The sequence below is a fragment of the Lepidochelys kempii genome, chromosome 17, assembly GCF_965140285.1.
Source record: "Lepidochelys kempii isolate rLepKem1 chromosome 17, rLepKem1.hap1, whole genome shotgun sequence".
Taxonomy (NCBI): domain Eukaryota; kingdom Metazoa; phylum Chordata; order Testudines; family Cheloniidae; genus Lepidochelys; species Lepidochelys kempii.
This window is the reverse complement of record NC_136396.1, coordinates 2,186,497-2,213,469: the sequence shown is the minus strand read 5'-3', so window position 1 is coordinate 2,213,469 and position 26,973 is coordinate 2,186,497. Positions and strand designations below refer to the sequence as shown.

General features: G+C 43.1%; 1 protein-coding gene across 2 annotated transcripts in view; it reads left to right on the top strand.

The window, feature by feature from the left end:
- Positions 1-25,330, top strand: part of NUFIP2 (nuclear FMR1 interacting protein 2) — a 32,280-nt gene extending 6,950 nt beyond the window's left edge. For both annotated transcript variants that reach the window (XM_073315983.2, XM_073315984.2), the window contains exons 2-4: positions 912-2,621; positions 14,284-14,316; positions 15,739-25,330. In XM_073315983.2, the coding sequence (XP_073172084.2) occupies positions 912-2,621; positions 14,284-14,316; positions 15,739-15,791 (1,796 nt within the window). In that variant the 3' untranslated portion in view covers positions 15,792-25,330. The remainder of the gene's footprint in view (positions 1-911; positions 2,622-14,283; positions 14,317-15,738) is intronic.
- The last annotated feature ends 1,643 nt before the right edge of the window (positions 25,331-26,973 follow it).

Genomic DNA, 26,973 nt, shown 5'->3' with positions numbered 1-26,973 from the left:
GTGAGCTGTAGCTCACGGAAGCTTATGCTCAAATAAATTGGTTAGTCTCTAAGGTGCCACAAGTCCTCCTTTTCTTTTTACGAATACAGACTAACACGGCTGCTACTCTGAAACTGATGGAAAAGTTCACCTGAAGAATTGAAGATTGTTTCTTTCCAGTCGTGTTATCTTTTTAAAGCTAATAACTCGAGCAGGGAAGTGGTGGGCCTCCTATTGCTTCTAACACTATTCTGAAATGGAGTGAGGTAACATTACAAAGGGAAATTTTCTAAAAGCATTTCCAAAGCTGATGAGCACTGGAAAATGTAGATCACAGGTGGTACTTAAGGAGAGGATGAAGTGAGAGTTAGGGCTATTTGTCTCTAACTGTCCTGGGTGCAAAAAACAGCATTTGAGAAACAATGACAAGGTGGAAATGTAATCAGTGGCTGAATTGGATGAAGTCCTGTTGATCAACAGGGACTCTGAAGTAGCTTGTGTAGCAGTGTCCTAAGCATTCTTAAACTTATCAGAATCAAACCATATGAAAATCCACAATAACATTGCAGTTCTCTTCAGCATTGTGAATAGCCTGATTGCTTTCTGTATGCAAAGGGATATATTATTTTAAAAAATAAGAGCTAAGAGGCCTGCTAAATGCTCTATTGCATGTTAGAGTCCATAGAGAAGTGTTTCCTTTTAGTGGGCTTTATGTGCTTAACTCCCATCATTGAGGTGAGACCATACCCTTTACTTTGACATTAAGTGGTAAGGACCTGCTTTCATATATCAAAGAGTGGACACTTTTTACTCTTTTTTTTAAAAAAAGCTGGTTATGCTTAGGGGTTTAATTATAGCGTTTTTTTTTCAATCAGAAGTTTAACATTTCACTTTTTAATTCTTGTCTTTTTGTTGTTTTTTGCCTGTTTTAGGCTATGGAGAGCTAAATGGTAACGCAGGAGAAAGAGAAGTATCATTAAAGGGCCTGTGTGCTGATGAAACCACCAACCCATCTTCCAGGGTACCAAATGGCAGCCAGCAACTTGTAGACACTAATGTAAACCCAAAGCAGACTGTTAAGGTCAGCACCTTTGGGAAAGCTGGAATCAAACCCAAGAACTTCATTCAGAAAAACAGTATGGACAAAAAGAATGAAAAAATTTATGAGAATAAACTTAGAGAAAATCAATCCTCAGACAAACCAGAGGCAGTATCTATTCCAAATGGTGTTGTAACAAATAGTTCTGGTTATATCACTAATGGTTATGTAGGCAAAGGGGCAGATAACGATGGCAGTGGGTCTGAGAGTGGATATACCACACCTAAGAAACGGAAAGGCAGGCGTAACAGTGCCAAGGGTTGTGAGAACTTGAATCTGGTGCAGGACAAAATAATGCAACAGGAGGTCAATACCCCATCCTTAAAACAGGAACTTGAGAGTTTCAAGACTGACTATAGTGAACAAAAGGGAAACAGAGTTGACAATACTAAGCCTGTTTGGAAGTATGAAGCTGGGGCTGGAGGAGCAGGCCGTGGGAAAACTGGGGTTGGGGAGGTGCAACGAAAAAACTCTGATGCCAAACCTGGGATTAGCAGCAAAAAGTTTGATGACCGGCCCAAGGGGAAGCATGCATCAGCGGCTGCATCAAAAGAGGACTCGTGGACCCTGTTTAAACCACCCCCAGTTTTTCCAGTGGACAACAGCAGTGCTAAAATAGTTCCTAAAATAAGTTATGCAAGCAAAGTTAAAGAAAACCTCAACAAAGCAGCTCAAAACCCATCTTCTCTGTCTTCGTCGTCGTCTTCATCTACTGGAGAAATACAGGCCCAAATGCCGAGTCGACTGTCCCAAGTCCCCATGTCTGCTATGAAGTCTGTTACTTCTGCTAGCTTTTCAAATGGGCCCATTTTAGCAGGGACTGATGGGAATGTATATTCCCCAGGGAGCCAGCCACTGCTCACAACGGCTGCCAGTACTGTACCATCAGCCTCTCCTGAGTCAGTACACCAGGACATAAGTGCAGCTTCACCAGCCACTGAACAAAAGAAGTCTAGCCTTTTTATCTACCCTTCAAATATGCAATCTGTGCTTTTGGGCACAGCACAGGTGGATCTGCCATCTCAGACAAATCAGCAGAACCTGGGGGATATCTTCCAGAACCAGTGGGGTTTATCATTTATAAATGAGCCCAGTGCTGGGCCTGAGACTGTTCTGGGGAAATCAACGGATAATAAAATAATGGAAGTGACATTTCAAGGGGAATATCCTGCCACTTTGGTTTCACAGGGTGCTGAAATCATTCCCTCAGGAACTGAACAACCTGTGTTTCCTAAGGCTTATGAGCTGGAAAAACGGACTAGCCCTCAAATACTTAGTGGTATTATAAAGCCTGGGACTGCTAGTGAGATTGGAGTCTTGTCTTTGGAACCACATCACATAGGTGACCTGCAAATGGCAGACACCAGTAGCCAAGGTGCTTTAGTGTTCCTTTCAAAGGACTATGAACTAGAGAATCCCTTGGCTTCTCCTACGAACAATTTGTTAGCCTCCGCCAAAGATCAGAGGTACCAGAGAGGCCTAGAAAGGAAAGATAGCTGGGGTTCTTTTGACCTGAGGGCTGCTATTGTATATCACACTAAAGGTAATGGTTCAACTTGTTTCCTAATGGGGCTCTCTCTTAATTGGTTTGGGAAAATCCAATCCTGTAAAGGTTGCATCCCTTGATTTTAAGAACGGCCTTCTTGCTCCGTCTTTGATGGCCATAGCAGAATAAGAATGTTTGTTTTTAAAATACTCTAGCAGTTACTTGATTTATTCATTCAAGCTATGTTAAAGGTGCTCATTTCTCTGTTCATGTGGGTAAGTGTGTGAGATTTGGTAGAAGTAATAGTTACAGCTGTTTTACCTTTGGTGCATGTTTGTGTCAGACTCATGTACGGTAAGTAGATCTTCCAAAACTTCCTGATGTTGAAGGGGGTGAAAGCTCAGCAATGGACCCACTGGTTTACCTGGTCTGTTCCTCTTGTTTTAAGGCTGTCTGTCTCCAACAACACTTCAGGGGTTGCTCTTAAAAAAAGAGCTAGGTGTCTGATACGTGGCATGGATATTTACAGCCAGGAGCCAATAGAATAAAATGACTAAAATTACCCCTCATTCTTGTTTGGCTCAGAAGTTTCTGGATGTTCACAAGCTCTCTGCCTCTTCTTGACCGCTCTGCAGTTCAGTTAGCTAGATGCTCCCTTGGCTTGCTGTTGCTTATCTACCTTTTGGGCAATTCCCTTTTATTTTATTTTTTGCTACCTCTTCTCACCAACACCCCCTCCCCTTCAAAAAAAAAAAAAAAAAAGGGTGCTCCAGGCAGCCTTACATGAAGTATTCCTTTCGGGGGAGAGCTGAATGATAGCTGCTCAGAAGTGGGGGACAAGATTTCTTTCATGGCTTAAGTGGAAATTTAATGCATTATGACCTATTGCAGAGTGCAAAATTACCTCTCCAAGGTCTTCACAATTCGTTCAGGTGAAGCTTAGAAATCTTGGTGGCTTTGTTTGTTGTTAAGCAACTCAAAAATTATCCCGGGTCAGTGTAATTTCTTAACCCTTTATGCTCTAGTATTCTCACTGGGAATAACAACCTAGTGTCTGTCAATTTATTTTTATCTACACTTTCAGGGTTTCTTTTAGTCATGAAGCAGAGCTTTAGAATTGAGTGTTCCTTGCACCTGTTGAGTCTTGAATCTCGGCCAGCTTTTCAGAGAAAATCAGGGACATTGGGAAGTAAAGTTCCAGACAAGCCTAATCCTGCCATGTCTGGAGATTTCTGCAACAGTTGCAAACTTGGATTTTTATTTTCTTTTTGCTCAGTTTAAATTTATTTTTTAAAGAAACGAAGTAGCCATTCTGTTACCACTGTTCTTTAGATCTCTTCCCTTCTTCGGTCAGCTGGGCAAGACAGTCTCCACCTGAACAGTACTAGCTACAGTGGAGATGATGAACATTCCCCTCCCCTGTTCTATGATGGAGCTAATCATTGTCAATGGCAGAAATAAACAATGGGAATGAAAGCACTTCTAAACTAATTGTGCAGCTCTTCCCTTTCCTTTGCCGACCATCCCCTCCGCCCACACCTGTACACACGCTTTTTCTATTTTGGCCCATCCAGAGTAGTAACTCTGGTCATATTATGATTCTGGGATGTGTTTGTGGTGAGCTGGAGTTCTCTGCCCCAATGTCCTTCTCAGGTCCCTTCTTGATTTCTCAACCTGCCTTTTCCTATACCAATTTCCAGACGACATCTTGGCTTCAGCCTAGAAGATAATGGGTGGATGGCTCTTGTAATCAGTGCCATACGAATCATGTGACATGGGTTGCTGGGAGGAACCTGAGCTTGCATTTACAAGTCAGTACTCATTAGATGCCTTTCATGGTTTGGGGAGTGGAAACCAAAGTCCAAATTAGAGTGTCTTCCCATTTTCCTGCTTCCTGGTTCATCTGTATGTTGGCATTTGTTCTGAAAGGATTCCAGTGTGATCTGGAGCATATTTTCTGAAGTGTCATTTTATGGATCAGTGGTATGAGACATACTGCTCATCCTGACAGACAGCTGCAGAAAGTAATTACTTGTTAAGGCCATGATATTGCCATCAAATCCCGGTGGGTGACCAGGCAGAGCCCAATTGAAATTGGTGAGCTCCACACCAGTGCAAGGGTCTGTCTGCCCACATCCAGTTACAGGACACGGGCTGTATCGGTGATCTGCATGTGTGGATGAAAATACCAGCACCATTCTCTGCTTGTGTTCTGTTGGCCTACAGTCAGACCAGAGCACTGATGCAAACAGCTCTAATAAAATGTCTTAACAACGTTTTAAGAACAGCAAAATAATGGTAAGTTCCCCATGATTCTGCCACGGTTTGTCTTGTGCAGTTTCCCAGCGTCCCTGATAAATAGCTGCCATGTTCCTATTCAGTAACACAGAATGATTTGTCTGACTATCTCCCAGTGATGAGATGCTGAAAGCCTGGCTTTTGTTCTTGCTGTTGTAGTTTGGGGGGAGATTTGTGCAGACTGAACAGTTAGTGTGTTTGGATTTTGGGGGGGGGGGGAAGGGAAGGGGGGGGAATTGCTCTCTCCTCAAAAGCAAATAATCAACCTGGCAAGAGAGAGGTGTTGATGGTTCGCTTCTCAGATCTGTCCTCCATCTTAATCTGGTGACTCTCATAGTTGAGTCTTTGCAAGCTAAAACACAGGATGGTTCTGATGATACTTTCTGTACATGTATGTTCCATCCACGAGTTGAAAGTGCTTTACAAAACGTGAGTAACACTCTCAGCTTCCCATTGAAAGATGTTGCTGTCCTTTTAGTGATGGGGCAGGGGGAAACTGAGGCACACAGCGGTACAATCACAGAGGCGGCTGGGAATAGCACTTGAGTCCTAGTCCTGTGCTCTAGGCACCGGACAGTGTTGTCTTTCCGGACAGGGTTCGCTTTGCTGTGCTGTCTATTGCTGGATATGGTAATTCTTGGAGTGGAATGTTTGTACTCATTCACATGTACCCAGTGTGCTTTTGCCCTCGTAAGTTTGCTGGGCGCATGGGTGTCGGGCACTGGAAACATGCTGAGGGTCTGGCAGTACTTGTGCACTTTTTTTTTCTTTTTTGGATGCTTTGAAAGTTAGTTTCATATGTCTTTCTCCCTGCTTTGCCTCCAGGCTTCCATTGATTTTTAAGGCCAAAAGGGACTATTATGATCACCTAGTCTGACCTCCTGCATAGCACTGGTCCTAGAATTTCAACTAGTAATTTCTGTAACAAACCCATAACTTCTGGGTGAGCTAAACAACCTGTCTCTTTGCTGACAACTCCTACGTCTCCTCTGTGTACTGCAGTACTGTAAAAGGAATGAACTATGTGCTAAATGAGATCTTACTAGCTAAATATTGGGCCTGGTTGCTACATGGGTGGAGATTGGACGGTCATTTTGAATGGGAGTCTGAATAAACCCCAGACCTGCAGGAAGAGTGGTTTACTATGCAGGGGGCTTCACTTCTCTCGGGATCAGCACTGACCCAGGCATGGCAATGCATTAGGGGCTATTGAAGTGTCACCTCTTTGTTGAGATTAAACTGGTCTTTACCAATTCTGGTGGTGCCTTGTTTTTTAAACAAGAGTACGGTATATTTGTCCCAGCTATACGGTGGCTGAGGTAACTGCTTTCCGATTGCTTAAATGCTCCCTTTTTAAAAACTTATTTCATATCCTAAACGGTCATGTATTGTAGTCTGTGTTTAAAACAGCTGCCATGTTCCAGGTCAGAGGTGGCTGCATTTCAGGGATCTCTATATATGATGAGTTGTGGTTTTTTGGGGGGTGGGGGGGATGCTATGTAGTAAGAATATTGTTAGCTAAGGGAAGAAGGATTTAGGTCTCATTACAAAATAGTGAAGACCCCAGATGAGGTGGGGAGAGAAAGTTAGTTATATCTACTGTTCTTTCCTGCCCTTGGGTTCTTCCCAGTGCTCCTGCTTGCTTCTTTCTTGGCTTCTCTGCTGCACTCCAGGAAGAAACAAGAGCGGTCTGGGAAATAGAGCACAGCAGTGTGGGCCGGCCACTAGTGGCTTTCACTGGAATTGTGAACTGGGTCACACAAAACAAGAGCTGTGAATTCAGTGTTTTGTCTTTTGCCTCTGAAAAAAGAGAAGAGTTTTCCTTCTGTTAAGTCTCAGTTTGACACTTTTTATGTTTTTGTGGGTCCTGAATGTAAGAAAATTCTGAGTCTCCCCTTCCCCTGTTGTCTGTGTTTTTCCTGTTGATCAGGATCCATTAATTAGTAGCTAGAACTGTGGTACAAAGTTACTGAAGATCCACACAGTTTTAGCCTTCTGCATTGTTTCCTAGACACAACCAGAACGTAGTATAAATCCCTCCGACCAGTAAGTAGGGACACACATGAGACCACCGCGGGGAAGCTGGTATTAAAAGCCTCCCTCTCCCTAGCTTCCTTTCTAGTTTTCTGTTTTGAGCAGGATATTTACAGTTAACGTAGTAAATTGAAATAAACATCTAGCCCACAGCACTACTGAAATATGTAACCTGTTGGCCACTGGCAGGTTTTCTGGAGGGAGAGATTTTATGGAAGTTAAGTATCCATCTTTATATATGACAAATTCAGTGAGTCTTGAATCTGACTTTTGAATTTGTCATATAGAATCACATCCAGGCTTCAGTCCACCATTAGGTTAGGCCCCTCTCGTATTGCCAGAGCCATATGTGTGGGACTTGGGAACTCCATTGAAATCCATAGGGCTCCGTGCAGGTATCTCCATATAGGTCCAATTGTAGGATTGAGGCCTTCGATAACAGGATTCCCGATTTCCTAGGTAAGTAGTAATTCCATAATCTTGAGCTGTATGACTAGACACTGCTGGAATGCCCTGTCCCAGACATCTCCTGAGGTCACCAGGAAGATGGAGCTCCTGCCTTTCAGAGCTGAGCCCTGGTCCAGTGGAATTTAAGAGCTTCATAGAGCAGGGATCTGGAGAGCCTAGGGTTTGGGAGACCTCATGGGAAGGGGTCTGGACCCATTGAATCTCATCCCTATTCTCCTGGAAGGGTTTGCTAGTGAAATCTTTCTGGGTTTGTGGGTCTCTGGGGAGAAGATGCACCGTTTCACTTGTCATTGTTCCTGAAAATCCAGCATCTTTCTCCCCCCTTACACACTTCACCGATTCTTGAAGCTTTGCAGTCTTTGAGTTGAGTTCCTGGAGCAGGAACTTACTACGTATCTTTGTTTAGAGTGGGGGGAGGGGGGGCTCCTCCCACTTTTAAGGAATGGGTTATTCAATTCCTGGTTAAATTCTCCGTTGTATTTCTGGGGGTTACGGAAGCCTCCTCTAGGGAAAGGCGAGTGTAGAAATAAAAGGATCGTCGTGGAGCTGTGTCACTGCTGTAAATCCTGTGGGGAGCACAGAGACGTTGCAGCTCATCAGCTCATATTGTGTCTGAAAAAAGAGGGGGGGCTAGGAGCATCTTAAACTTCCAGAGACCAGATGCTTCACCAGCATCAGTACATAAAAACTGATCCCAAAACAGAGAGAATGGAAAGCTGGGAAATCAGCTGCTAGATCAAAGGGACTTAGCCTACAATTCTAAACAGGCTTCTACTAATCGTTCCAAATTATACAACTTTACTTTTTCTCTGTCCTTCACCCCGTGGTTATTGTCCTGATGAATTTAAAGGGGTTTTCTGCAGAGGTCAATTTGTTGAGCTGCCAGATATGAAGAGCCAATGAGTGAGGCACTGAGATAATCCAGAACTGTGGGGAAAACTCGAACAGGTTCATTCTAGGAAAAGCGTATTGAACAAAGAATCCAACATTAAGATTGATGGAAGTATTAAGCTCATTAGTTCTGTGTTGTAATTGGCTCTCTTGTTGCAATGGGGAGAGAAGTATTTTTCCTTCATGAAACAGTGTTTCAGCAGGTAAACAGAATGTTCAGATAGTATGGGGTGACTGCATTTCAATGTTACAGGTCAGTTAGAGGAGAGGTATTTGTTCTTATTTAGCATTTAAACCCCTTCCTTATCAGAATAGTTAATTCCAGGTTTATGGCAGTCTCTCTTAGACTAATGTGGTGATCTCATAAATTATGTTCATTCTTCAGGATTTGTCAGACTGTATGCTTTGATAACCAATGCTTCAAGATAGCCAGGAATTACAGGACGCTTTGCTCTAATCGCCCACTTCTGTTCTACCTGTCCTCCTTGGGAGAAAAAGGAAGATCACATTTGGAGGCTAAAGGCTAATCTACCCCAAGTTACATCGGCACAGCTGTGTCTCTCAGGGATGTGAAAAATCCACATCCTTGCGAGACTGTTAAGCCAATTTAACCCCTTGTTTAGACAGTTGTGTAGGTTGACAGAAGAGTACTTCCATCAACCTAGCTTTCAGGGAGGTGGCCTACTCCCAGTGACAGGAGAACCCCTCCCCTTGCTGTAGAAGGGCTGTGCACTGAAACACTGCAGCAGTGGAGACATAGTGAGTGGCGACTCACATGACTGGAGTACTGTCATGGATGGTTATAAACTGTTCAGGAAGGACAGGCAGGGCAGAAAAGGTGGGGGAGTAGCACTGTATGTAAGGGAGCAGTATGACTGCTCAGAGCTCCGGTACGAAACTGCAGAAAACCCTGAGTGTCTCTGGATTAAGTTTAGAAGTGTGTGCAACAAGAGTGATGTAGTGGTGGGAGTCTGCTATAGACCACCGGACCAGGGGGATGAGGTAGATGAGGCTTTCTTCCGGCAGCTCACGGAAGCTACTAGATCGCAAGCCCTGATTCTCATGGGTGACTTTAATTTTCCTGATATCTGCTGGGAGAGCAATACAGCGGTGCATAGACAATCCAGGAAGTTTTTGGAAAGCGTAGGGGACAATTTCCTGGTGCAAGTGCTAGAGGAGCCAACTAGGGGGGGCGCTTTTCTTGACCTGCTGCTCACAAACCGGGTAGAATTAGTGGGGGAAGCAAAAGTGGATGGGAATCTGGGAGGCAGTGACCATGAGTTGGTTGAGTTCAGGATCCTGACGCAGGGAAGAAAGGTAAGCAGCAGGATACAGACCCTGGACTTCAGGAAAGCAGACTTCGACTCCCTCAGGGAACGGATGGCCAGGATCCCCTGGGGGACTAACTTGAAGGGGAAAGGAGTCCAGGAGAGCTGGCTGTATTTCAAGGAATCCCTGTTGAGGTTACAGGGACAAACCATCCCGATGAGTCGAAAGAATAGTAAATATGGCAGGCGACCAGCTTGGCTTAATGGTGAAATCCTAGCGGATCTTAAACATAAAAAAGAAGCTTACAAGAAGTGGAAGGTTGGACATATGACCAGGGAAGAGTATAAAAATATTGCTCGGGCATGTAGGAATGTTATCAGAAGGGCCAAATCGCACCTGGAGCTGCAGCTAGCCAGAGATGTCAAGAGTAACAAGAAGGGTTTCTTCAGGTATGTTGGCAACAAGAAGAAAGCCAAGGAATGTGTGGGCCCCTTACTGAATGAGGGAAGCAACCTAGTGACAGAGGATGTGGAAAAAGCTAATGTACTCAATGCTTTTTTTGCCTCTGTTTTCACTAACAAGGTCAGCTCCCAGACTGCTGCGCTGGGCATCACAAAATGGGGAAGAGATGGCCAGCCCTCTGTGGAGATAGAGGTGGTTAGGGACTATTTAGAAAAGCTGGACGTGCACAAGTCCATGGGGCCGGACGAGTTGCATCCGAGAGTGCTGAAGGAATTGGCGGCTGTGATTGCAGAGCCATTGGCCATTATCTTTGAAAACTCGTGGCGAACCGGGGAAGTCCCGGATGACTGGAAAAAGGCTAATGTAGTGCCAATCTTTAAAAAAGGGAAGAAGGAGGATCCTGGGAACTACAGGCCAGTCAGCCTCACTTCAGTCCCTGGAAAAATCATGGAGCAGGTCCTCAAAGAATCAATCCTGAAGCACTTGCATGAGAGGAAAGTGATCAGGAACAGCCAGCATGGATTCACCAAGAGAAGGTCATGCCTGACTAATCTAATCGCCTTTTATGATGAGATTACTGGTTCTGTGGATGAAGGGAAAGCAGTGGATGTATTGTTTCTTGACTTTAGCAAAGCTTTTGACACGGTCTCCCACAGTATTCTTGTCAGCAAGTTAAGGAAGTATGGGCTGGATGAATGCACTACAAGGTGGGTAGAAAGCTGGCTAGATTGTCGGGCTCAACGGGTAGTGATCAATGGCTCCATGTCTAGTTGGCAGCCGGTATCAAGTGGAGTACCCCAAGGGTCGGTCCTGGGGCCGGTTTTGTTCAATATCTTCATAAATGATCTGGAGGATGGTGTGGATTGCACTCTCAGCAAATTTGCGGATGATACTAAACTGGGAGGAGTGGTAGATACGCTGGAGGGGAGGGATAGGATACAGAAAGACCTAGACAAATTGGAGGATTGGGCCAAAAGAAATCTGATGAGGTTCAATAAGGATAAGTGCAGGGTCCTGCACTTAGGACGGAAGAACCCAATGCACAGCTACAGACTAGGGACCGAATGGCTAGGCAGCAGTTCTGCGGAAAAGGACCTAGGGGTGACAGTGGACGAGAAGCTGGATATGAGTCAGCAGTGTGCCCTTGTTGCCAAGAAGGCCAATGGCATTTTGGGATGTATAAGTAGGGGCATAGCGAGCAGATCGAGGGACGTGATCGTTCCCCTCTATTCGACATTGGTGAGGCCTCATCTGGAGTACTGTGTCCAGTTTTGGGCCCCACACTTCAAGAAGGATGTGGATAAATTGGAGAGAGTCCAGCAAAGGGCAACAAAAATGATTAGGGGACTGGAACACATGAGTTATGAGGAGAGGCTGAGGGAGCTGGATTGTTTAGCCTGCAGAAGAGAAGAATGAGGGGGGATTTGATAGCTGCTTTCAACTACCTGAAAGGGGGTTCTAAAGAGGATGGCTCTAGACTGTTCTCAATGGTAGCAGATGACAGAACGAGGAGTAATGGTCTCAAGTTGCAGTGGGGGAGGTTTAGATTGGATATTAGGAAAAACTTTTTCACTAAGAGGGTGGTGAAACACTGGAATGCGTTACCTAGGGAGGTGGTAGAATCTCCTTCCTTAAAGGTTTTTAAGGTCAGGCTTGACAAAGCCCTGGCTGGGATGATTTAACGGGGAATTGGTCCTGCTTTGAGCAGGGGGTTGGACTAGATGACCTTCTGGGGTCCCTTCCAACCCTGATATTCTATGATTCTATGATAGCTTAAGCAAGCTGCGTTCCTTCTTACATTCTTTTCTCTTAGGGCATGTCTGTATCACAGAATTACATCAACCTACCTTATGCTGACATCCAGCCGCTGCAGTAATTAAATGGCTTTTGCTTGTCCATGCTCCACTCCATGTGTTGGCGATGTGTGTCCTCACCAGGAGCTCTTGCACTGATTGTACCATCAGCGTGAGACATTGTGGGATGCTTCTGAAAGCCAGTGAGTCTGTGTTTGCACTGACGCTATATTGACCTTGACTCTGGGCTGCTTGTGGAGGGGGAGCTAAGTCAGTGGCACGCAGCAGCTACGTTGGCGGGAGCGAAATTGTGGTGTCGTCACTTACATAGGTTGACAAAGCTACCTTGTGTCGACCAAACTCTGTAGTGAAGACCAGGCCTTAGGCAAAAAGTTGTCCGATGTTTGTAATCTTTCTCGTTTAGTCCTGTATGAGTCTGTCTTCCAGTGTCGGACATGCTCAGTTGTAGTATAGCTTTCACGCTCCTGTCCAAATGAAAAGCACAGAAGCCAAGAACTTTTCCTGTTTGTTTGTTTTCTTTTCAGGAAAGAGTGGTGGTGTAAGGGGTTTGAACTCCTCCTCCTCCTCTTCTGATGTAACTGATTTGAATCATTACAATATTTGATAGTAACTTAATTGTTATATAGCTAGCAAGAGGGGTCGTGGTTTCCAGTTGTCTTTTCCTTTTTCCTTTCCCACCCCATTGGACAAGACTGTCCATAATGGTGATGTTCTTTAGCAGCTAAGAAATGACGGATGCACCTTGTCATTTTAAATGGGCAAGTGTAATGCCACTTTGCACTTCCGATAGATGCTTCATTTCACCTCCTAGAAGGCTGCATTGCGTTGATGAATAGTGGTCACTTATGGCACCGACCTCTCTCAGGCGGTTGTGAGGCTTAGTTAATGTTGTGTAAAGCACTTTGTGTCATCTGATGAGCGCAGAGTATTGTTGTTGTTATGAGGACATGAAAATAACAGGCCTAGTAAAATTTTGTGGCTGGCTTTGTTACAAAAGGCCTAAATATTATCGAGTTCTCACTGCATGTATCGATACGCAACTTCTGGCCCACAGAGCTTGCCATATAAGCAAACAAAACACAGGTGGGGAAACAACTGTACAAACGATTGAGGTGGCATTTGGCATGTACCAGGTTAAATCCATTAATTTTGTAGGTATTTTTTCCCCCCTTCCATGCTGCCTAATTTCCTTATTGCCTAGTTCCAGTGTTTGTGGGCTCCACTCCCATCCTTAGTAATAGTATTCTCCGTTCCTACCCACTTCCCATCCACGTCCCGCTTAGCGGTTACTAGCTTCGCTCTCGGAAAAGAATTCTTAAAGCTGATTAATTTTATTTTGCAGCATATCTGCTCCTTCCCCACAAGTAATAACAGCCACATTTCCAATATTAAGACACAAATAAACCTCCTTAAATATTTTAAGCCATACAATAAAGACCAGTTAAATGAATAACCCTGTTTCTTTTCAAGAGGACTCAAGATCTGTTATGAAATATAGTTTGCCTTCCTTACAGAAGTCACATTTTGTGTTTCTTGCTTTTGGTACCCTGCATGTGAATTTGTGTAGGAGAGACTCATTTAAAAGCACCGTCACTGTATGTCTTTGCTGGGGTTAGATAAATAGAAAATGTGCTTTCTTTTAGTGAGCATTTGTTTAAATTGGCTCCAGGATGCTTTTATAACGAAAGCTGTATGTTGAGCAAGTAGTTTGGTAATCTCTTTGGTGTTTCTGTGCATACTTTTGTGACTCAGGCCTGGTCTGCACTAGAAAACGAAGGCATCTTAACTACATTGTTTAGAGGTGTGGAAAAAGCAACACCCCTGAGTGGCATAGGTAAGCCAACCTAACCCCCAAAATAGACAGTGCTAGGTCAACAGAAGAGTTCTTCCATCCACCCAGCTACAGCCTCTCAGGGAGATCGGTTTCGTACATAGACGGGAGGCAGTGTCTGCATGGTGCAGCTGTAGCATTTCAAGTGTAGACAAGTCCTCGTTCTCTAATATGTTTGCGGAAATGCTTCTTACTGGTTTCATGGTGATCTGAGTCAAATACCATTTCGTATGCCATGCTTCAGCAGGTCTGTGCTGTGAACCAGGAGACACTTTCTCTGGCAGTTATAATTTCACATGCTGTAACTGTCTACTCGTAAAAATCAGAACTTCAAGCTACTGAGGTTGTAATAGTTGCTGCTAAGGGGTGTTCCAGTCAGTCTAGTAAATTTTGAGTTGGGTCGTGATTTGTAAGCCTGGAAAGTGGCAAGTGACACATCTCGTTTCTGATGCAAAGTTGGGCCTCTAACTTCTGAGGCTGCATTGCAGCTGCTTCTAGGCCTCTTACAACCATATCATTCAGGCCTAATTCCCCTCTGTTGCAACAGTTCTAGTATAGTGCTAAGCCTGAAAATGAAAGCATGTCCGGAAGCTTCACTAACTGTACCGTAGTGCTGCAGAACACTCACTCTCTCTCTCTTTTGCCTTCACAGAAATGGAATCTGTTTGGAATTTGCAAAAGCAAGGTAAGAATTCTAAAAAATGAAACAGTGACATGAGTAACAATGAGCTGTTACATTAAACCAAGACCACTTAAGAGCTGAGCATGGTTAAGCAGTATCCTGAGCAAAGGCAGGGAGTAGGTGAGATGTCTGGGGCTTGGCTTCTAAAGGTGCTGACGGTTGTCGGCTCCCCGTGACACTAGCTGAAGATGTGGGTGCTCAGAAGTGGTGGCCGTGAGGACTGTAAAAGCCCCATCACGAAATGTAAAAAGACAAAAGTCAGGCTAGGTCTGATAACTCCTGTAATTGCTGGTGTCAGACTTCACCCAAATATCAACCTTTAAACTTTCCTGGGTGTCCAGATTTCAGCTGTGAAATGAAGTTTCTTTTCACTTGTGGGGAAAACGCTAAATGAAGACTGTCACGGAGTCCCCGGGCGATGTTCTGGAACTGCTCCCTACGAAGCCAGGCAGGACTCTGGGGAAGTCTCCTTTCTGGGAGCAGACTGTCTTCAGGACACACCGCTCACACAGCTTCCACCTTCCTGGGTCTGACCTTGGAGCATTCAGCCTCCTCTGCCCCTCTGTGCCCTTCCCACAGCGAGTCCGCCCAGGCAGGGTCCTGGGGAAGCCAGAGGGTCCTACCCCCCAACTCCACAGTCAGACGGGACTCTCAGCCAGCCAGTAAAACAGGTTTATCAGAGCTTGCAGGTGCAGAGAACAGGATCCCTCAGCCGGGTCCATTTTGGGGGGCAGTGAGCCAGACAACCACGTCTGCACTTCACTCCATGTCCCTAGCGAGCCCCCAACTTCCTCACTCTTCAGCCCCTCCTTCTCTGGGCTTTGTTCCTTTCCCGAGCCAGGAGGTCACCAGATTCCTTTGTTCTCCAACTGTTTAGCTCTCACCTTGGGGGGGGGGGGGGGAAGGGCCCAGGCCATCAGTTGCCAGGAGACAGAGTGTCGGCCATTTATGTACACTGGCCCTTTGCTCTGCAATATTACACCCCCTTATCCCACCCCCTAGAGACTTAAGAAATGCCATGGGGAAACTGAGGCACCCCTACAGTATTCTGAGGAAACATTAAGAAGTCCCACTTCGTCACAAAGACCTTTGTACTTTTGCTGTGTTACTGCATTGATCTAATGTTGGGAGCGAGCACTCATCTGTGTGGAGTCAGTTAGGCTCTTGAATACATTGGCCGGGGGTGCTGTTGCTGGGAGTCCACTGGAACGCTGCCCAGCTCTTTTGTATAGAGGAAGTAGATCACTGACCTGTCAGCAAAGAGGAAACTGCCTTTTAAATTGTGGCAGTTCAGGGAGAAAAAAGGAGGTTTTTTAACAATTAGTTAAGTGTTTTGCTGGTTTGCGGGTCTCCTGCTCATGAATATTTTCTGCTTCAGAACCTGAATGCAGTTTGTTTAAAGCTGAGTTTAATTTTTCTTTTCAGATCCCAAAAGGATAATCACTTATGATGAAGCCATGGAATGTCCAGATCAATGAAGGTAGCAGGACAAGACTGCCTGTTATAACCTTTCTGCAGCGTGATGCTGTTCACAGGGGACAAAAGGCTTTTATGCTCCTTCTAAATCTTCAGTGCAGCAGAGGAACCATAACTAGAATCACAGGATAATATATACAAATTATATATAGTTATTTAAAAAATGGCGACTGAAAGTAATTAGACTTCTTAAGGAATCTGAAAATTTATTTCAGCAGACTTCACACATGATTATTTAATCTCCGGTACTGAATAGGTTTTTTAGTTTTGTTTTTGTTTAAAGAGCAAATGCAAATGATTAATGAGTACAGACTCAATTCACAAGCCTGGTTCTAAAGTTCCTGCTGTCATCAACATGGGCAACAGTGACGGTTGGAGAGGCATTTCCACTTTACAAGGTTTCTGTTTCTTGTTTTGTGACTGTAGTGATACACTAATCACAGGGAAATCGGGATGTTTCACCATCCTTCATCTCCCCTTCCCCTCCTTTTTGTTTTATTTTGTTTTACTTTGAACCCTGTGCGAATGCTGGAGAAACACCTTGAAGTTTGCAGGGTTTCCTTTTTTCCAGAGAATATAATCTGCATGTCTTGCCAGGAGTAAAACAGCCCATCAGGTGCTGAGAAAATTGTCTTAAAGCATCGTTCTTCTGGGGGGAAGATGGTAATTCTACAGTTCTGGGATACACATTGGTTTTACAGAGTTGACAAAACTCCGGTTACACTTTGGACTATTACAACTGAAGAGCTCTTTCACGAGTGTCATTTTAAAAGACAACATGCAAAACAAGCAATTGGTTTAGGCATTTAATATGGAAAAAAAACCCTGTTCCCACACTTTTATGCCATTGTATCACTGGGAGCAAAAAAATATATATATATACATAGATATATATATCTATCTATCTCCTGCTATCAACTGTAGGTGCTTCATATTTGCTCTGTCTGTCTCTTAACACTAAATGTGCTTTTTTTCCTGTTTTCACTGAAAACCTGAAGAGAAATTGTTTGTGTTCTGCTAACTTTCACCCTTCAAGTATTTTTTTCTCTTTAGAAATAAGTTTTTAAAAAAAGAAGAAGAAAAAAAAAAAGGAAAAAGGAAAAAAAGAGAAAAAACCTATGGGAATCATAACCCTTTCCCATTTGTCCCTGAAAGCAATGGGTGAGGGAATGCTGTCCCGGCCATTGGAAATATTCTTTTTATATTTTAATGCAGTCTGTGTATTTCTGAGCTCTTTTGCTGCTTCTCATTATATCTCTATTAAAATATATTTTATTACAAGAGCAAAATGGGGTGGGGGGGGTAGGAATGAAAATTTAAAAATCATCAAAACCAAGGACAGCTTTCCAGCAATAGCAGAGAAGGCGGAAGAGAGTGCAGGCTCCAACTGTGCGATCCATACTGTGCGCTGCAGCGTGTGTAGCATGTTAAAAATGTGTTGGTGATGGTGGGTTTGTTTGTTTGTTTTGTTTGTTTGTTTTTAGTTCGTTTTTTAAGGTGCAAAATTCCTGGGGTCCAATGTAAGACTGATCAGTTAATCATTAGTGAAACAAAACAAGTTTTCTGGCCTGTCCAAATTCCGTACATGTACAACTCTTAAATATTCTTGTATGTTCACAGCTGAGTGCTGGCTAAAATATTTGGGCATTTAGGTTGACAGGAGTTAGCATCTGGTAAAATCAGACTGGATCCCATGGGGCATTAGGGGAAGGAAGTAACCCCATTACTTTTGCCTACTCTTTGTGCTTAGATGTATCTACTCTTTTTAAAAAGAAAATAATTAGGTATGTAGCATGCGTGTCTTTTTTTTTTTAATTGTTTCATGCTTTTATTGAGGTTGTTCCTGAATGAAGCTCTCAGGTTCATAGTGGGACAAAGAAACTTTAATTTTTCCTGTACCTTTTTAAGATTGTTCGCTTTCTGCCATGCTTAGTTTTAAAAATATAACGATGGATTGCCTACTCCATTTTATGTATTAATACACTGTATATATATATGACATAATATATATATATATAGTAACAAATAACTTACTGTATCAGTCCAGGTTCAGAAACTTGCGGTTGGCCAGTTGCGGAATGATTCTATTTCACCTATAAACTGTATCACCTTTACAGGTGTTTGTAACTTTCAAATGTACAATGTGTTTACAGATGTGCCCTGCATCTAGTCCTCCCACGCTCCTATTGTTTAATTCTGTTAAGTCTCCTGACTGCTTGCCAAAAGTTGGAATTGCTGTTGGTTCCTCTGTGAAAGAGAACTGATGCATTCTTGAGCTTTAAAGTGTTGAACAAACTGGAAAATATAACTTAAAAGAGTGAGGTGAAAAATGTTTGGGTTTTTTTTAAATGTTTCCAGTCAATAGCAAAGTCTCTAGTTTGTTTTACAGGCTTTAAAGTTCCGCTGTATATTTATTTGCCTTGTGTAATCACTTGCCGCCTTAAGGGCTGGATTCCATATATTTAAAAAACCCCTGTTTTGCTTGCACGGGGTATAAAGCTGTGCCCCCCAACATCTGCTTTTGCGGAACAGCAATATCTTCTAAATGGAATCTGACCCTTAGAGTTTAGAAATGTGTCTTAGTCTTGCTGAGTATTGAGGAAACTCACTTTAGCCAATCCAGTGCATCTTTCAAATAATGAAATAAGTTCTCAAAAGAAACTGAATAAAATAATCTCTAAATGTTTGTTCCCCCTGCTTTTCTCACACCACTGCCTTGCCCCTTCCCTCGGGCCGTTGGTATTTGATGCAGAAACACCTTCTACAGTTCTCTCCATTTGTGTTTTTGAGTATCTCGTCTCTTAAAATATTTCACCGTCTGCTTCCTCCACTCGAAAGCTCCATTGGTTGTACCATTGGCTTTAAGCAGTTAAGAAATTCTGTTTCTGGGAGCCCTGTAGTTCCAGCTTGCTAACAAAGGCAGTATTTCTGGGCAACAGGTTGGATACATTTTATTGCCTAGGGACAGGCAGGACCATGGAATAAACTTCCTTTGTGCTGTTTTGTAACACTTAACCCTCTCTGTGTCTGCAGTCTTTCTCCTTAAGTCCTCACACAATTCTTTACTGAGCACTTATTAAAAAAAAATCTCAAGAGTTAATCTGTTTTCTGATTATTTTTGTGTAAATTTATAAAAACAAATTCATCTGTGACTAACTCAGCCCATTCAAACAATGCTATTGTTTACTGATAGGTCTCTTGAATTTTCCTTGGACTCAGAGTATTAGTACTGTAGCATAAACCAAATACAACCTGGAAAAGGTGCCACCTTCTCCCATTCTGGGGACTGAACATGGTGTGTGTGGGGGGGGGGGGGTGAAGGGAGGTGGGACACACAGACTAGGAATTGAATGAATGTGTGTGCAAGCATTTTATTCATGTTTGGAGAACGAACTTTGTATTTATTTTGTGCCATTTGTTTTTATTACACTGAGTAAAATAAGTTTAAAACAAAAGCCTAAAATAAGTGTAGGATTCAAAAGTGGCACTAAGAACGAAATCATGATCTATTTTTTTAATAGCAGTGAAGATACTAATTCAGGTTAAAGGCTTCTTTTAACTTTCTCTTTTGAATGTAGGCCCTATGAGTCAACCTACTCTTCTCTCCCCCTCCCCTCCATTTCCCCTACCAAGTGAAGTTTTATATTTATTTGACTATTCCTGCACAGGAGGGGGTGGGGGTGTACGTCTCCTCTTCCTTTCTCCTGACTAAAATCTGAACCCCCCCCCACCTCTCTCCTTTCTTCATCCCTCTAGTGGCAGGTTTCGTTGGGGTATTAGCTGTAATGTATCTTGCAGAAATGAAACCTGAATGTGTACCAAAATAAATACATGGCTGTTTCTCTTTGGTGGACTGAGGTGTGTTTTTGTCCACTCCAAGGAATGGCTTAACAGTTGCCCTGTGCTCCCCCCTCCCCCCGCCCGTGATGGAGATTGCTGTCCTTTCATTGAGACAGCATTGGTCTCTCTGCTCTCCTTATTTGGTATCCCATCAGACTGACAGGGCTGCGGTTAATCTCAAGTTTTTGATTTCTATTTGATTTAAGGAAAAAAAAAAATCCCAGCTCAGTCATTTGGGGACCCTCATTATAGCTGCAAAAGCCAGTCGCCTGGCAGATCTGGCATTCACCTTTGAGAACTACCTGTGTAGTGTAGATGGCTTCTGGTTTTGGCAAGGCCAGGCAGAGTTCTTGTCACTAACCCATTGTGAACCATAAATCTGACTGTTTGCCTTCTTTAATTGCTGAAAACTTCTTTTCAATATGGAAAAGCCATTTTGGTGTTAAATTTGTAACTCTTGTGTACTCAATGGCTGGGGGAGGGGTCTGGAAAGAGCAGGCCATTACAATCAAAAACAAAATCACTTTCTGCTTTGATAAAATAACTTCAGAGAGATGGAAATTGTCCTCTCTAACTTTCATAGGCAATTATTGTTTTTCTACCACTCCTTTCAAAGACCATGATTTTGATGCAAATACACCTTCCTCATAAACAGCTGCTAACAGGTGGTGGTGGTGGTAGAAACATTTCTTGATGGTAGCATGGCAGAAAGTTGTTACATGCATAATTATTGCAGGACAACTTGTACGTGGCTAATAGTGTCTCTGTGTGTTAAGGTCTTGCTCTTTCTGATAATAGCGTTTTCAAGAACTTGCTCCAGTGTCTGGTGCTTTCAGTAATCCTATCACTCGGATGGTTTTGTATGTATTTAGTATTCGTTTTCATTATCGAGGCTGTGTACAAAGGAGGAGGTGAGCGGGGTTAGGAGAGGAGAGAGCAAGGCTAAATATGATTCAAGCTGCTACAAGAGTTTTTCTGGTGCACAAGGCAAGATTCGCTTGCTGGTTGCAAGATCTTTGCTAAACCAAGTGTGACGTGGCTGAAGCAGGGAATGGTGGGTGAGTGGATAGAAATCCTGGCTTTTGGCACCATAGGGTTAATGGAAGTATGCCTACCCATGGAAAAAAGTGAAAGCAGTTGAGAACCATGAATCTGGACGGATGCAAGGGATTGGAAGATCTCCGGCTCCTCTACAAACACACTGCATTACACAGTTTCAAAAATGTGCCCAATTTGTATTACACCACCCAGGGTAAAGCTGGCTTCCTTATAGCCCGCCTAAAGTCCTCAAAGTTGTGTAACTTAGCACCATGACATGAGAGACTAGTGGATGTCTGAGGCAGCGCAGGAATGTTGTATTGCAACTCTGCAGTGCATTGCGAGTGACCTTGTGTTCGGAGTGTAACAATTCTGCAGTGAATCACAGCTAGGAGCGTTGGCTTGCTGTTGTGAAATGGAAGCCTCATTAAAGGAACAGAAGTCATAGCTTCGCATTCACTGGGGGATACGGAGTTGTATTTATCATTGACTGTTAATCAGAAAACTTCACGTGTGTCCAGGGTTCTAAAGCCATTTTGTAACATAGCAGTATCCCTTTTCTACAGCCTTATTAATGGGTTTAGTAGCTTCTTTTTTTAAAAAAAAAAAACCATTTCTTTCTTTCTGTGGTATGAAAATTATACACTGCGAACATATGAATGTTCAGCAAATGTCAAACTTGTAGTTTTTCTTAAAAACGGTCTGCTTCCCGCACAGTCTCCTCAGGTGCTAAATAAGGATTCCCAAAAAATGGCTACTGCTTTAGGAGGTTCTGCTTTATTCCTAAAATACATATTTTTTTGCTTAGGTGTTATAAAGATTCAGTATTTTAACAAGAATGTTTTTGTTGTAATATGTAAATAAGAATATGCCTCTTTAGTTTGGTTTTATCCCTTTTGGGTCTGTTAGTCAAATTTTCATTTATCCTTTTGAGAAGGACTTTCTTGTGACCTTGAAGACATTTCATTAAGTTTTGCATTTAGGAATGAATCTACAATTGTTCACGTCTTGGATTAATGCTACTGCTGCTATCAGTAACTCTGAAAATCAAGAATGTGATGCACTTTTTTACATGACCATATAGTTCTTCTAAGGACGATTTGACCCCCTCCTGTAACACAGCCACTAATTCTGAAGGTAACCTAGAAACTGAAATAACGGTTTGGAAGATGAGCGTAACTGATTTTGGTGCTGAACCACCTATGAGAATTACTATGCAATTCAAGCAAAAGAAAACGTAACTTCAAAGAACACTGTGTATCATCCCTCCCTCAGGCTGCTATTGGAAAGGTGGTGCAAATGCCTGAGATGGCACTTTCTCTTCCTTTTTGGCTGGAACAGGGAATGCAGCTAAAAATAACCCTAGGTCAAAGAAATCTAGCTGAAGCATATTCTGTCCGAGTTGTTATATATTCTGTTTTTTAGCCATGTCGATCTTTGGAAGGAAAATATTGATCTCTGAAAATAATCTTTTTAATGCTTAATCTCAATGTGAAATTTATGGCAAGGATTCTGCTTTCCCAAAGTTGTGAAACACGCTTAATTTTCCCTGGTGTCTTCTCCCGCTGCTCTCAGGCTGATGGGGGAGCCCAGCTGGCATCTGAGGTTAGCTGTCTTTTTCCATGTTCCACTAGTGCAGAGAGCCCTTGAGACTGGTCTCTCTGCTTTGTTTAGCTACAGAACAAAAATGTGAATGATTACAAATAAATGAAGGCATACAGGTTAGCGAGAAGGGGAGCATCTCTGGTATAATGGCACTGGCTCATTTGGCATAGAAGTACCAGAGCTATTCACCTTTGTAGTTCTCAGCCAGATCACTCACGAGCCATGCTCTCCTGTTCGACGGGAGAGCTTGCATGCCGTTAAGTGAGAGATTGCTGGAGGAACAAATTTACTTGATCTTTCTGTGTGTAGAAAACTTTTTTTAAAGGGGGTAGAAATATTTTTGTAGGGTGAGGGAAGAATTGAGAGGTCTGAAATTGTATGTGATCATGCTTCTGAAACATAAGTCAAACTGCAATATGGTAGGTAAACATAGAGCAGAGTTTTCTGCCATCATTAGCTTGTCAGCACTGTGGTTTTTTTTGTTGACTGGTGTTTGCTTTTTTTTTTTTAATATAACGTGCCTTGCATGCCTGTTTAATTTTAAAAAAAATTCAAATAGTCAAACTCACCAGTCAGTTGTTGTGGAGCTTTGCATTGGTAATTCTGGACTTCTCACCCCCTTGTATGGCATAACGAACTCACCCTTCTGCAGTCTGGGATTGGCTATAGTTCTCAGTAACCAGCTGGATCAGCTGTCAAAATGAGGGCATAATCTTAAATTGACTCTGAATAGTGGCTGTTTTACAGGCTTGCGGGAAAAACTCAAATCCTATGATATGGCACCTTTCCTATCTGAACGTGAATCATATTTGTGTGTGTTTAAAGGAAACCTGGCTTGCTGTTCTCCCCCTATTAGCAAAAGAAGGTGGTGTAATGCTTTGTCTACAGAACTGTGGAAGGTCTGGAATCAGCTTCACTCTGGAATTCAGGTTTTCTGCAGAGGCTGAAAATTCCATTTACTGGGCTGGATTTTCCTCCTGTTTCCCCCCTCCCCCTTGAATTTTGTAAAGGAAAAAAGAAAATGCACCTTGCTTTTAAAAAAAAAATGCTTGTTTGCAACCATTGACTCAGACTATTAAACTGTGCAATTATTGTTTTTTTTCATTTCTGCATCTCTCTAGATTCAGTCTCCCTAAAGTGTTTTTTTTCTGTTTTAAGCCTCTCTGTATTTCTGCCACTGTAAATGTGAAAGCTTGCTTGCATTACTTTTTAGAAATGCATTTTGCACACTCGGGTTTCACTGAAGCTCCATGAAAAGGTTAGTCCTAAGCAGATGAATAAAGCTATGCACATGTTTTGAAAGTTTAATTTGTGTCTCATTACCAGAAGTGACTTATCTGTCCTTGTTTGCATTCCTGTGCTGTCATTGCATACGTTAGCTTTACCATCTGAGGGTGTGACATAAGATGGCAGTTTTGTGCTGTCAGTCAACTAACAGAAAACTGGTACTGCTTTTAGTAGCCTGAGGTGTTTGGTGTTTGTTTGTTTGTTTTAAAAGCCTAATTTAGAGATTTAAATAAGAGGGAGAAGGGTGTGGTGTCAGTTTTCTGGGTATATCCCTTGATATCATTGAGTGACTGTGTCCTTTCTGTTGTTAAGGACGTGACTGGAGGTGTTACCTCCAGACTAGCTGAGAAGTTGCAGTGAGTGGGAAGGCTGATCAGTTTACACTCGCTGCTTTTCAATCCCATTTGAAAGGACAGCCCTGATTATGGGATGTTACCTTGACACTAGTTTAACAGAGAACCCATTTGCTTAGACAAGTGTGGGGTGGACTAATTGTAAACGGTGTAGAGGGAAAACAGCTTAAAAAACCCCATTTAGTCTTTGCCCATAGTGCAAGGCAAGAGACACGCTCAGCTGTTTTAATTGCCGCAGTATGCGTGCATTAAATGGGTGACGTATTGGCCACGTTGAAGCTGATGGCAAAAATCCCTTTAATCTCCAGCAAGCCAAGATTTTTGCCCTGTGTCTTTACTCTTGTTTTTGCAGATGTGTGGCTGCACTAAGTTGGTTTGACTGAACCATCCTTGAAAACCTTTTTTGTGATCTAGCCCAGGTCCTTGCTGTGTAGGAGTGGCTGGATTTCATGTTAGAGACTTATGGCAAACAGCTTTCTTCCATGTGCTCCCTTAGCTGGGGCTGAAATTCGTATTATTTTACAGGAGCTTTTTCCGTACAGAACAGGGCTGCTTTTCTATCCGTCACACGTGTACTTACTGCCTTCAGTGGCTCGGGCACCAAGTGGCTTGGAGGCTCTCAACATGTTTACTTAGGAGAAAATAAAACCACAATCCCTCCTGACTATTTCAGTGTTAATGGCACTTTGAAACTCAACTGCATACTACAGACCCAGAAAGTTGGGCTCATACACGTGGTCTCTCATGGCAGAACTGCAGGAGCACAGAAGGCGGTGTCTTGCATGGATAACTGCCTGCGCTCGTATATCTGCCAATAGTTCTCATTTCTCTTCAGTTTCCTGGTATGTATTTTAAAATCACAGCAGATCCTGTGTCTTATCTGCTCAGGAGCTGAATTACCTCTTCCTGTCTGAGAGGGATAGCCCCTCTCTGTTACTGGTGGGGTAGCTGTGTCCTACCACACACAAGGTTAAAGGTAGTTGTTTTCTTGTCCCCTTCCCAATAATTTGAAATAGGCTAAAATATTGTGTACCCATTTACAGACGTAGACATTTTCCAGATTGTGGGAGGGGTGGCTAGAGCATTTAGTGTAATACGTAAATACCTGCTGTAGCTGTATCTAGTGCAGGCTGTTGCAGCCTTGTATGTTACAGAGTGGTGTCATGGAATGTAAGGATAGATACTGTCCATGAGCTGTAATGGCAGAATAGATCTTTACTGAAGATGTCGTACTCCACACTTTAAATGTTTTTTAAAAAGTTACCTTAATTTCATTTATTCTATATTGCACCAACTGGTCTTCAAAAGTTACCCAAATTTACCACTTTATCAGGAAGAAAACAGAAAATTATGTAGATCAAATACATTGACAGACAATAAGTGATGTAAATTGTTGAATAAAAATTTTAAAATTTGTAGGTGTCTGTCTGTTTCTTTCTCATTCTCTCTCTCTCTCTCACAAGGGTCCTTTAAAAATATTTTGGTGCTGATTACTTGAGTTTTACTCTTATGCATGATGCATGATGCAATGACAAAATGCAGTGTTGTACAAATGTTGATCACACTTTATTAGAGAGAGCCCTCGGCACGAAGATAAGTGGGTCTGTGGATGTAAGCAGAGAACAGAGTATCGAGTTGTCATTACAGAGCTGCCCTGGTGGGTTAGTGCAAGTGTATGCAGCAGCTACCCGAATAATATTGATTCATAGATTCCAAGGCCAGAAAGGACCACTGTGATCATCCCATCTGCCTTCCTGTATAGCAAAAGCCAGAGAACGTCCCCAACATAATTCCTAGAGCTTTTAGAAAAACATCCAATCTTGATTTAAAAATTGTTTTGTGATGGGGACTCCACCTTGGTAAATTGTTCCAATGGGTAACTCCTCTCACTGTTAAAAATCTTCACCTTATTTGCAGTCTGAATTTCTTGCTTCAACTTCCAGCCTTTGGATCGTGTTATACCTTTCTTTGCTAGCTTGCAGAGCCCACTGTCAAATATTTGTTCCCCATATCAGTACTTACAGACTGATCAAGTCACCCCCAAATCTTCTCTTTAAGTTAAATAGCTTGAGCTCTTTGAGTCTTGTTCAAAGGCATGTTTTCTAATCCTTTTAATCATGCTCATGGCTCCTCTCTGAATCCTCTCCAATTTATCACCATCCTTCTTGCATGGTGGACACCAGAACTGGGCAAAGTATCCCAGTAGTGGCTGCATCTGTGCCAGAGGTAAAATAACTTCTCTAGTCTTACTTGCAATTTCCCCATTTATGCGTCCAAGGATCACATTAGCTCTTTCGGCCACAGCATCACACTTGGGAGGTTATACTCAGCTGATTGTCTACCACAACAGCGTCTGCTTCCCAGGATCGAGTCCCCCATCCTGGAAGTATGGCCTGCCTTCTTTGTTCCTAGATGTGCACGTTTAGCTGTATTAAAACACACTCTCTGTGCTTGTGCCCAGTTTACAAAGTGATCCAGATCGCTCTCTGGTAATGACCTGTCCTCTTCAGTATGTACCACTCCCCTAATTTTTGTGTCAAGTTTTCTTCATGGTCCTTGATAAAATGCTAAATAGTGTAGGGCTAAGAGCCAATCCCTGCAGCATCCCACTGGGAACACGTCCCCCTGATGTGCAGTGCTGGTCCTGAGCTAGGGGGCCGTGCTGGTCAGTAATGCCTGATGGTCAACTAATGCAGCACTGGTAAGAGGTTGAAGAGGCAGGTGGGCCCAGCTCCCCCTGACTTACTGTGGGTGCTGTGCTTTTTGGAGTGCAAGGGAAGGAGGACAGAGCTCTGGAGTCTATCACTTCAGGGGAGGGGCGGAGAAAAAAGTTGAACCTGTATAGCTGTAGGGCAGCAATGAGTGGATCTGCCCATCTGAGAGAACCACTAATAATGGGGCGAACCTCCCATCTGCAGGTCAGTGGCCAGGAGACCATATCTGCTCCACGTGGTTTGAACACAGAAGGCTTCTGCCGATAGTAAAAATCCAAGTGTGATGTAGCAATGTTGTCTCCAGTTTCACTGCAGCCCTTGTCCGCCATAAACCTATATGGAGTTGG